The sequence below is a fragment of the Montipora foliosa genome, chromosome 1, assembly GCF_036669935.1.
Source record: "Montipora foliosa isolate CH-2021 chromosome 1, ASM3666993v2, whole genome shotgun sequence".
NCBI classification, from domain to species: domain Eukaryota; kingdom Metazoa; phylum Cnidaria; class Anthozoa; order Scleractinia; family Acroporidae; genus Montipora; species Montipora foliosa.
Genome location: NC_090869.1, coordinates 48,461,917 through 48,474,759, shown reverse-complemented (window position 1 = coordinate 48,474,759; position 12,843 = coordinate 48,461,917). Strand labels below are relative to the sequence as shown.

The following is a 12,843-nucleotide window of genomic DNA, read 5'->3' as shown; positions in this document are numbered from 1 at the left end:
CGAGAGGTATTGACTTGGGAAATTTGGAAAACTGGACGAAAGGACCCACGTTCCTATTTACAGAATACGAAGAAATTCCATCAAATGAACATCAAAACCTTGAGTGTGGAAATGATCACGACATCTTGAAAGAAATGAAAGGCATGACACCAAAGAATAGTCTCAGAAAAGAAGAACAACACTCAAAGAGCTGTTGTGTTGCAGCTGCGCTTGATTTCAAGCCAAGGAACCCCTCTGGAAAGTTTGTTAACAACATGCTCCTCGTTCATAAAAGTTAGAAATATCCTCGCTTACGTTCTAAGATTTGTCCACAATTTACGCCAAAAGAGTAAAGAAACAGGAGCAATATCGGTAGAAGAACTTCGAAGATCAGATACTTTCCTGTACAAATGGGCTCAAGAAAACCTGAACAGAGAGGATGTTGGAAAGTCATTGACAGCGCGAAAAGACGACCAAGGGATCCCGCGTGCCCATGGACGATTAGAGAAAATTCGCACATTGCCAGCCGAAATGCGGAACCTGATCATCTTGCCGCACAACCACAGGATTGTACTCCTCCTTCTCAAACATCTGCACGAGAAAAGAGCCCAATGCGGCTACAAGAGCCTCACTTACGAGTCAAGGAAAAAGTTTTGGATCATTGGCGTGCGGAGCATTGCAAAACAGCTCACAAGAAATTGCATCGTTTGTCACAAGTTACGACAAAGACCTCTTCAGCAGTTGATGGGCCAGCTCCCAAATACACGCGCAGAAATTGAAAAACCAGCTTTTGCCTGCACAGCGATAGATATGTTCGGACCAATACAGATCCGACTAAGTCGCAAGACACTGAAGGAAGCACAGATTATCATTTTTGCATGTATGACCTCAAGGGCTATTCACGTAGAGCTGGTTACTGACCGAACAACAGACGCTTTTCTCATGGCTTTCCGTAGATTTGCATGCACAAGAGGTCATCCCGCTGTGTGTTGGTCGGATCATGGAACCAACTTTGTCGGAGCTCAGGATTACTTAAGAGAAATTTGCAAACAAGAGAATATTACGAGAATCCAGAATACAGTAGCTGAAGAGTTCAACTGCCAATTTCGTTGGGAATGGAATATCCCCAAAGCAAGCCACATGAATGGTGTTGTTGAAATCTTAATAAAGTCAGTCCGCCAAGCAATGGATGCGAGTTTCAGACAACAAAGTCTAACAGAAGAACAACGGCGAACATGCCTTGCTGAAGTGACCTATACGATTAACAGCCGTCCTTTGTACCCCAGTTCAGATGCCATTTGGGAGAATCCACCTATAACTCCAAATGATTTAATCATCGGACCTTACGCTGCAATCCCCGTACCAAACCCGGAAGAGAGAGTTAACCCAAGGCAATTAGCGTGAGCAACCCAACAAAGAGTTCAGGGTTTTTGGGAATCATGGTTGAAGTACTTTGCTCCAACACTCCTTCCCCGAAATAAATGGTACAGGCGGAGAACAAATCTTCAACCTGGAGACTTGGTTCTTGAACTGGAAGCAACGCCAAGACGAAAATGGAAGATGGCGTTAGTGCAGGAAGTGTACCTGGGAACAGACGGGCTAGTTAGAAAAACAAAGATAAAGAACGCATTTGGAACTTACGAAAGACCAATTCATAAACTATGTCTAATAGCGACCAAGCAAGAACTAGAGAATAAAACGTAAACATTGCTTCGATCTAAAGATCTCCACACATGGGGGAGTGATTTGCACTATAAGAACAAACAAACCCATTCAAAAGGACCTAAAGAAACAAAGAAGAATAGAAGTCGCTAATGAGCAACTTTTCGTTTTTTTTTAAGTGTGATTCCCAGTGGAGATTGAAATTATATAAATGTTCTGGCAAATTCAAAGTAAGGTCAGGCCAGAAGAACGCAGGACAAGATTTTTGACTTCGTCAACGCAAACTTGAAGAAACAATAAACGACTTTTTGAAGTGCAAAAACGTCTCCTACATTGGCCTCGCAAATCACCAGTTGTAAGCAGGAGAGGCATTCGGAACACCAAGACTGCATAACTTAGACAATAGAATGGAATGGTTAACCGTATCAAAGGCCTTAGTCAGGTCAATAAATACGACACCAGTAAGCTGACCTTTGTCCATGGCTAATAGGATTTTATCTGTAAACATAGCTGAAGCAGTGACAGTAGAAGAGTGCAGTCTAAAACCAAACTGTTTTTGAGAAAGCAGGTTATTATCATGAAGATATGAGTATACTTGCATATGTACAGCTTTCTCTAGTAGTTTACTAATAGTAGGTAGTACCGATATCGGTCTGTAATTAGAAGGATCTTGTTTATTCCCTTTTTTAAAAAGAGGAGATCTCTTTGCCAGTTTTCATGTGGACGGAAAGCAACCAGTATTTATGGAGTTAAATAACGATGTAAGACTTGGTGCAACAATATCAGCAGCATCCTTTAACAACCTAGAGCTCACTTTATCCAAACCAACTGCCTTGTTAGGTTTAAGTTCATTTATCATCTTTATAACAGACTCGCAACTGATTGAGCTTGAGGCTTGAGGCTTGATTTACACGGTTAGTTGTCAGAGTGTTCCTCATTGTAAATTTCTCAGCAAGTTTTACGCCAATAGTTGCAAAGAATTTGTTAAATATTGAAGACATTGATGTGGGGTTGGTGTGTGTAATCCCATCTGATATTAAACTAGTTACGTTATCTCTGCGTGGATTGCTTCCAGGTATTGCTTCTTCGACGGATTTCCATAAATCACTAGGATTGTTTCGAGAGTCTTTAATAAGGTTGCAGTAGTACTCCGACTTCGACTTTTTGATTTCATGTGTGACCTTATTTCTGAATGCACGGTATTGTTCCCAATGAAAATTAGTTTTGCTACCTTTTGCCTTTTTTAGATGGTAATTACGATCTCTCATCAAGGTTGCGATTTCAGAAGTCATCCAGGGAGTCAGAGTTCCTCTAACTTTACGTGTTTTATTTGGTGCATGATCCTCCGCAACTTGTAGAAATAATTTGTTCCAAGTTTGCACCCAGCCTTCTAAATCTTCAGGATTATTAAGAACAACGTGCCATGGGACATTTATGAGATCTTGTCTGAAGGATGATTTGTTGTACGACTTAAAACTTCGATATTCAAGCGTTTTTGGCGGAACCTTCATAAGACCACTTTTGAACACACAATACACCATTGAGTGATCACTGATACCAAAGTCCTTTACTCCAAAATCAACAATTTTGTGGACATTGTCAGTGAATATTAAATCAATTTGACTTTCAGAATGTTCAGGGATACGTGTTGGAAAGTCAATTATTTGTTTAATGTCGTGAAGGTCTACTATTCACTTGAGTTTTCGTTTATCTGACTGATTAGCATTTCTTGTCTTTTTAGTTGAATAATCGATGTTGAAGTTGCCAAGTATAATTTTGTCAAAGTGGGATTCAATTCCGGCCAAAAAATTATTAAAATCTTCAAGACGTTTGTCCACTTGTTGATTTGGGAGTCGATAGATACATCCAATAATTAAAGGCTTGCAGCGAGTTTGATTCACTTGTATCCAAATTGCCCCCTTGTTATTATGAAGGTCATTTCTCTCGGTGAATACCAAACCTTCACGAATATAAATTATCACACCACCACCAGTCCTTTCGCTACGGTCACGTCAAATGATAGAATACCCTGGCAACTCTACAGTACTGTGCAAAAAGAATGCAAACGAATTTCGCTACTTTTCGACGAAATATAACGAAATTTCGGGCGAAACGAAATGTCATTCGAACTTCACCGAATTTTCGAAAAGCCTAGTGTTTCAATCAAAACGAAAATTCGCAACGGCCGCGCGAATATTCAAGCGAAATTTCATTCGTGGCATAGCGAAATAGTGAAAGTTCGCAGCGAGTATGTCCTCCTTCTCGCTTGTCTCTCCAATCCGTCTTCCTCTCGGGTGGCTTCGATGACAGTAAATTTATTTAAGCGGGCAGATTAGTCATGGTAAAGGAAGCGCTTTTACAATCCCTTTCTAATTCAGTCAATGCATGACATCTGGATTGCTTCTAAGAATTATGTCACGAAAGTGTCGATTGCCCATGTGTTTTCGAGTTCTGAGTAACCAATATGTCATGAGAAGTGTCTATTGCTAAATAACTCGAGTTTGGATCATCGCATAGCCCTAAAACTTTGACATGCTCATGATTTATTACCCTCCTACAACATCTCAATTTCTTGACTTTATTTATTGAATGATTTTATTTTTTCTTTGCGTGGTACTTGCATGACGTGAAAACCAAGAAGAATTGCTATTGTAGGTTTGGTATGTTAAATTGTCTATGGCTGTATTCTTGGAGTCTCAAGATTGATGCATTGGGCGTACCAAAAATCTTATGTCTTTTTCTTGACAAAGTATCCATTGAATAAAGGAAACGAAATCGCTTGTAATGCTTGTCTACAGTTTCATTCAGGTCGTGTTTACACTCAAGGTTGAGAGAAGAAATACAGTTGTTGATTCCATTCATTCATTAAAATGCCAAACACTAACCAAGACTTTACAAAATTTCGTTTTAGGCCGCGGCTACACGTGCAATTTTTTGCTCGCGACGGTCATGCGATTTGCTTCAAATTTTGTCGCGTCACCAGCGTGCGATGAAAATCGCAAGTGTAGCCACCCTTGAACTGCCAACGCGACAACTGAAAAAATCGCAACAAATTCAACTAAATCAATTTCTCGTGATTTTTTTCAACGGCTTTCTCTGCTGTCGCATTGCCAGTTCAAGAGTGGCTACAATTGCGATTTTCATCGTGCGCTAGCGACGCGACCAAATTGGAAAAAATTGCATCACCGGCGAGAGCAGAAATCGCTGGTGTGACCACGGCTTGAGGATTACGATATTTCGATTAAAGGCGCTGGTACACTGTGAAATGTTAAGTTCTTCAATTTTCGTTTCAGTGAGTATGAACTCCAACCGAAATTTCGTTGTAGATTTGCGAATTTTCGTTTCAGTACGTACGAACTCCAACCGAAATTTCGTGGTTAGATTTGCGAATTTTCGTTTCAGTACGTACAAACTCCAAAAGAAATTTCGTTGTTAGATTTGCGAATTTTCGTCCTGCGTTCGAATTTTCGTGTGGCTCAGCGAAATTTCGAAGAAATTTCGGCCGAAAAATCACACCTTTCCCACCGAAATTTCGGCGAAATTTCGAGAACAATAACCGAAATTCGACGAAATTCGTTTGCATTCTTTTTGCACAGTACTGTATTTCACTGTTATCTATGCCTTTATTTAGCCAGGTTTCAGATAAGGTTACAACATCTGCGCCATTGCGTTCACACAATCTTAATTGATCCATCTTTCCGAGAAGGCTTCGAACATTCAAATGAACAACCGAAAGCCCTCTAGCTTTGAAATTAAGAGTTGGGACGTCAAAAACATTGCCAGGACCAGGATGAGGATTTATATCACCAGCCAATAAAATAAACGATAGAACCAGCAGAGATGACTCTGTCAAATTGAGCAGCTTTGATACTTTGCATGTCGAAGGCAACTTGTCAACTTTTGAGTATCCATGCCTTGGGCCAGAGTTTCGACTGTACGTCGGCTTCACATTCAAATTCGAACCAACAAGTATGTGACCGAGATGGTTATCAGCTTGAATATGTGGTTTGAGCTGAGTCATGAGCAAATAAATGATCAGAGGAATCATAATTTTACGAGAGCAGAACAGGACGCTGCCGACCGCCATTATGCCACGTGTGCGAGTGTTCAGTTTATAAGATTGAAATTCTCCTTTGCTTCCGAGCGACTTTCGAAAGCACTTCAATAATCCGACATTACTACTACTACTACTACAGGTAAAACACCCAAGAAAATTCAGATCCAAATTGCCACGTTTTAAATGATATGCCTGCTTTGTTACGTTTTTATCTCAAATGCAAATAAATCACCAATGTGAACTAAATGACAGTCTGTGTTTCCGAGACGATCAATGTCGCTGTCAACCGGTTTGGGGTTGTCTTCTCTGTGATCGTCTCGACTAACTCTTCACGGCTCAAATCAGATCGACGCATAGAAACACGAACGAAGTAACCCTCATTTGCTTTCATGTTCCTTTGTCAGAGACCTTTTGATGAGATTTTTCTACGATTTGAAAAAAAATGGAAAGCTTACCCCCTCCAGATAAAAAGAAACGCACAGAAATCAACAAATGTGCAAATGAACAGCGAGATCCAGCGGAACGAAGCCCACATTTTAGTCTGACAATTGAAGCAAAAAAGGATCAGCAAAATCGTTAGGAAGCCATCAAACACTGAATAAACAATGCTAAATGAGCTCTTGGTGTACATAGAAACACCTCTTTCACGCAGAATGCTGATTTAATGGAAAGACTTCTTTCGTATTTTGAAATGATTCGTCCATCAGCTGTCGACTAATGTACTGAAAAGGCCAACAACGGCTCCCTCTAAACCATCACCGAGTTCTGGTGAGGTGCCCGTCCAACAACAAACTCGAAAAAGACAGATATATGTGGAGTCTATGGTTGATGATGGATGCTATGTGTGCACCAAATCATCTTTGCAAGCACTTTGTAAGTACTTTACCACAAATCCTTTGTGCGAATTTTGTGGCAAAGATTACAAATGGTGTTCAGCTACTTTTTCAAGTCAAGGTCATGTTTGTAAAATTGAAGTTCCCTGTGTGTGGAACAACTCGATTACTTGGCTAAGTTCTTAAGTTCTGGCACACCCTGCAAAGTACTATGCCAATGTTAGGTGAGTACAATATGTACATGACCTATTTTGCAAGTAAGCATATTTGATGAAAAATATTCCTGGAAATTACATTATAAGTATTATAAGCTTACAAGTATATTCTCCTCGATCCTTTTTATGGATTTTCATTTTTTTTTACAACATGTCGTTGCCGGACTACATGTAGCTAGTGTGCACCATCCTGTTCTCTCATGTTTTATCTCTTGTAATAAATCTGTTTGCTCATTTGAGTAATACACTGATTTTAAAAATCCTCTTTGTAGAATAGTTCATGCTTTCACATGTACTGGACTCACTGAAACTCAGTATCATGGTTTTGGTGAAGCTGCCAGCAGTGGTTGTGCGATGGACAAAACAATAGACACAAGTATGTGACCTTTAACTTATACATTATAGTACATTATTTCACTCTTTCTATGATGTGATGTTTCCTGAAATTTCACAGCAGTGTGGTGTGGTCTGTAGTAAACTAGCATGTGCCCCAATCTGTTGGGGTATCATTTGAAGCTACCAGTTACATTTTGGCTTATCCAGCTGTATCCTTTTGCTTGGCAGTATGTAAAGACCAAGGATTTCGATATGTGTCTGTAGTTCAGGAACTGTGCAACAAGACCATGACTGATGCAAGGGCAGAAGTTCAAGCTACACAAGACTATATTACAGGCGGGGATCTAAGTTGACATACAACCGGCTAGGTGTTATTATTTGCATTGGGAAAAATTGAAAATAATACCTTACACAGTGCAAAGTCATTTCTTACCTTGACTTGTTACCTTAACTTTTTTTCAATACTTTTCTTTACTTCCATTCATTTTTTACTCCAATGCATATTACAGTCTATAATAACAGATGCCAGACATGACTCAAGTAGATCAGCAATGCATTCTACAGTTACAGCTATTTCTACGAGGTACATGTACGAAATTCCAGCCCATGTCGAATGCTAAGACCCATGAAGTTGGTAACTCTTGTCTGACTTTTCTCAAAGGCTGTTTCCACTTTAATCATCTTATCAGTCATCTATGTGTTTTTTTGGCTCTCAGCAACAAAATTCTGCAATTGGAGCCACGCAGATGAAATGAGTGCTCCTAGTAGAGACGTACCAATGACAAAACAGCTGGTAACAAACCTCACAAAAACTGAAGGTGCCTAATTGTGTTGTAGCTTCTGTGTGTTTTACAGACATCCGTGCATTTCTTGTTGCCTATTGCCTATATTCACTAAATGGAAATATCCTTCCTTGGCACCTACAGGTTCTAGTAACTCTGTAACTCTGTTTCGCCATTTTAGCTGTTATGTCGTAGAATTTCTGTCTTGGTAACCAAGGACTAGTGTAAGGCAAAACCATGATATATAAGACATACCCTTGCTTGTAGGATACAACATAACAGAGGTGGCCCATGACTGTGTCAGAACATTGAAAAAGTGGTTTGAGCAAAGAGGCATCAAGAATTCATTTGACACCAGGCATGGTAAGTAGGTATAACAGTTAATATGTCAGTGACTGTGTGGTACCCTTCACTTTGCCTGAGCAGCACTCGAAATATGTTCAGCCTTTCCACTTCAAAAACTCTATCTTGCTGCAGATACTAAAGGAGTGACACGTTACATGAAAAAAGTCTGCAGTGGTGCTCATGGTTTTCTGAATTAGCGGATAAAGGTACAGGGATGTTTCATTTTTGCAATTTCTGTTTTTGTTGCTGGTTTTTTTTATCTCCAGTTGAAATTTTTGTGATGTTGTTTACATAGCCAAAGCCACCAAAACACATTTCTACTGGGCAATGAGGAACAATGATGGGACTGATGCTGGGTTTCAGCAGTACCTACTCAACATTGTGGACCATTACCAGGTATGTAGAGGTGCTTCATTGTAAACCAATGTATGATACAACAAACCTATACCATATTTCGTATGAAATTTATTGATTTGTAGATATGACTGGCCATGTTTAAAGGGTATGATAGCCCATAGTTTTGTTGGACGCATGAGAAATTGGGAGTTTTAGTAGTAGTACTTACGTAGCAGTTTGATGCTGCCCCACAGCTCATCACTTCGCCCAGGGATTCTTATATGCGTATTATGTTATTAGGAATCAATCCAACAAAATGCTGGGTGTAAATTACTGCATTTGTAGCATTATAGCAGGACAGATGTTGAGGAAATCTAATTTTTGGCATAAAATGTTACCGTAATTAGGGTATGCATGATCTGTGCGATAAAGATTCCAGATGTCAACACCCTGGCGATGTGTGCAGCAAAAAGCCCATCACCGCACCACAAGCAAAAGAAGCCTACATGAAAGCTATAACAAAGACCACCATCTACAAGAACCCTTCTGATTATCTTCTGGTTAGTGGGCATGGACAAAAGCAAATGACATTTTAAACTTGACCACACGTACCCTTGTGTATATTGTTGTGTAGAACAAATTAATAAGACAAGGAATATTTACTTGCCAAACACATTGTGAAAAGTATACGTTGACCCTTTACTTTCTACAGTGCCGTGACACCTTTTACATTGAGACCTTTCATGTGGTGGTCCTTAAATATGCCCCGAAAAGGATCAGTTTTGGTGATATGCGATGAGGGTCCATCTGGCCATTTTGGATTGGGTAAGTTGCTATCAGTATTTGTTAAACATAATAATTATTATTTTCTTATGAAACCATTTTATGTGGGCTCTATGCACTTGGGGTTTACCCAATGATCCATGGGTGGGCATACGGTACTATGGATTAGATGGATTGCCCGAGAAGTTTCCTCAATTTGCTTCTACCAACACTCCTGGCATCCAGACAGAATGGCCCCTACTAGAGTGCTAAGACCAAAGACATTCCAGTTCAGACAGGCCATATGGAATAAGGTGTTCAAGAGGAATAAAATAGATGTCAACCATTGCAAGTTTGATCTTTTTGCTATGGTGATGATAATAGCGGAGGTATAGGACTGTTTTTGGAATAACACGAGGTTACGTAGCCAACCCCTTGGGAGTGCCAGAATTCAGTTTATTTCCTAACCTCTGCATTGCATCTATTTTATATTTTTGGTAAACAGAAATAATCAGCTCCACTCTGGAAACAAGCATACCACCAAAAATAAAGTTTGTACTGGATATTTTTATTTCACTTAATGTTCAGTGACCACTTATTATCAGGAATGATGTTGTAACAAGAAACGCAAACTCCAAAAAAGTCCAAAACGAACAATAAGTAAAACAATTCTGAAAATATAAAAACTATATAAAAAATAGTCACATTGACATCAGGTCTGAGGTACAATAGTAGTACTTTGAAATGCAGGTCTCTTTTTTACATTTTGTAGTTACACATATACCTATCTATTGTATTCAGCACAATAATTGAATTTACATGTATTTCTAAGAAAATGTGGTAACCCATCGATGTGAGAAAATTTAGTTTTATAGCCATGACGTCATAAACGTCCGTACATACGATCTCAGCTTGACACATGTTGCTGCTGTATTTTCCCCCGATTCGTTTTCTTCGGAAACTGTCAAAGAAAGAAAGTATATTGATGCATGACTACATTACCATAAGAGCTACTACAAGACATCATTAGAGAACGTTGCAAATGGCGGGTAACAGAAGTCTAGAATTCTGAAGGTGCGTAGCTATAAGAACTTTAATGAGAAGAATTTTAAAGAAGATCTGCAAAGGGCCCCTTGGCATGTGGGTGACAGTTTCGAATCTGTTAATGACCAATACGAGTATTGGGAAGCACTGCTAAATAAGATTGTTGATGATCATCTACCTACCAGGGACATAATAGTGAGGGCACATACAGTACTGTGCAAAAGCAATGAGAGCGAATTTCGACGATATTCGTGCTTTATTCTCATCGAAATTTGTCGAAAATTCGTCAAAGATTCGTTCGAAATTTCGAACATTTGACATGTGAAATCTCATGGAAGTCGGCGAAATTGCGTAACATAGAACGAAAATTCGAAGAAGCGAAATTTCGAAGAAGGGAAATATCAACGAAATTTCGCAAAAACTGACGACGCGAATTTTCAAACAAGCAAAATATCAGTGAAAATTCGTGCTCACTGGAACGAAACAGCAGGGAAATTTCACAAAACCGCTACACTTGCAGTGAGTTTTGGACAGAGTGTTCCAATACAAGAGAAAATATACTGAAGAACTGAAGAACTCGGTCCTACAGTGAGGTGCTAGATCTTTGTTACTTTGTCAATTAATTTTCATTGCCCGCGAAAACATAAACATTACACAAAATAATAACAATAACATACTGTATCCAATCAGTCACTGATCCTGGTAACCCAAATTCCCGCGTGTATGTTCGTCACAAGCTTAATTAATGCCCTGGCCTGGGCAAAGGAACCAAGAGTAGTTTTGCGTAATTTCTTAGCACATTCAAAACTTCTTGAAATGCGCTTCCTTTGCTAAATCTTCCAAATACACTGTAAAAGATTAATAAAACTGTAAACAACCACGCATCAAACCCAGGCCTTCTCTGTTCTCAGATGAAAAGAATCTATGACTCGATAAAGGCCTTTGCTGCTTCATTCAACTTCCTTGGCCGTCCTGATCTCGCAAGATTCTCTGTAGATCCAGTAAGCGTGATCTTTCCAACAATTCTAGCAACACTTGGATAACTTACTGGTAAGCTTTCAGTCTTCAATTCCTTGAATATCGCTACAGAATGAAGACCTTGCCCAAGAAGAGATTCAATTCGCTTTCGAGTACAAGTCGTCACTTTTGGCATGATTGCTCATGAAAGAATAATAATCTCACATGAAAGTGACTTTTATGTGTATCAATAAGTACCGGTTCCAATTGTCATTATAATTAGAAAACATATGCTAATTTGAAATCAAATCTTCAGCCGATTGGCACATGCCTTTTATTGGAAGATGATAATAACTCCCAGTTCCATTTCTCGCAGCATGACTATTCCAGGGGTGGTGGGTACTATAACTGAAACAAGGTTCCAAACCCTTACAAAAATGTTAACCTTAGGCCTAAACACTATCCTTTAGATAATGACTGGGACTATGGCCAGCTGTTGTACCGTCCACCACGGAATAGTCATGCCACATTTGTTGTTGAGAGATTTTAGTACTACTATCTTCAGAATTTTGGCATGCATTTTGAGTTGCATAACTGATTTAATTCAATGTTTTCTTAGGTAAAGCGTGTAGAATATCCTAAAAAGAAGACAGGTGTGTAAAGATTTCCCATTTTCACCTTGATGAACTGTGATGAAATGTATTTTCATTCGGCGGAGCTGAACTGTAAGTGATAGCGACAAAGAATGTAAACATTTTCCTGTTGGCATGAAATGCACAGGTGCCGCTATGGCATTGAATTAGTGTATTGTTATTTAGATATATAAGGTTTGTCGGGATGTAATGTATTCATCTCAGCTCTGGAACTTTCAAATTTTATCTGTTATTATGCCGTTCGAAAACATAACAGACCTTGCGAAATCCTTGTCTGACCTCAAAGAGGAGTTACGTTCTGGCTTTTCTTCGCTGAAGAGAGAATTAGTAGACGAAAACAACTTGGGGATCAAGAAGTTAAAGTCAGCAGCTTCATTGGCGCCTAAATTTAAGTAGAAATGGAACGAAAAGCAGTTCGAAGTTAATTCACAAGTGCTTGATCACGTTCAGTCGGCCTCCTCGTTCCTTGCAGCTACACCGCCTCAGGTGGATAAAGCCCTCGAAGAATTAAAAGAAGGTGAGAAGAAGCTTGCCCACAGGATCAGGCTCATCCTTATTGCGGATTCTGCCGAAGAAGGTTGGGAAGTAGTTAACGAATATCAACGCAGAGATCTTGCCGACAAAAGAATAAGGCAGGCTGAGGCAAGAGCCTCTCAGAAATGAAGGCACGCTGAATCCAAAAGAGGAGACCCAATTTCTCTCAAGGATCGTCATTTCCACGGTTTTCCGGTGCTCCCCGAGCCAGTTCTCCCGTCCCTCTTCTGCAACCCTCAGTTTTTCCTATAGTATTACAGAATCCGTACACTGGCAGCTGGACCAAAGCATCTCTTGGCTTGCAAGGAAGTTCCTGCTTCGTGTGTGGAAAGTTTGGTCCTTTTCGCA

At 39.7% G+C, this 12,843-nt stretch overlaps 1 protein-coding gene and 1 pseudogene across 1 annotated transcript; both read left to right on the top strand.

The window, feature by feature from the left end:
- Positions 1 to 510: 510 nt before the first annotated feature.
- LOC137970535 (uncharacterized) lies at positions 511 to 1,383 on the top strand. Its single transcript, XM_068817056.1, has one exon. It carries the CDS (start codon positions 511 to 513, stop codon positions 1,381 to 1,383), a length of 873 nt encoding a protein of 290 aa, XP_068673157.1.
- A 4,532-nt stretch (positions 1,384 to 5,915) lies between these two features.
- Positions 5,916 to 12,624, top strand: LOC137970525 (uncharacterized; annotated as a pseudogene).
- Positions 12,625 to 12,843: the final 219 nt, after the last annotated feature.

Coding starts and splice junctions, on each gene's coding strand:
- LOC137970535 (XM_068817056.1), top strand. CDS start 511: ATGCGGAACCTGATCATCTTGCCGCACAACCACAGGATTGTACTCCTC.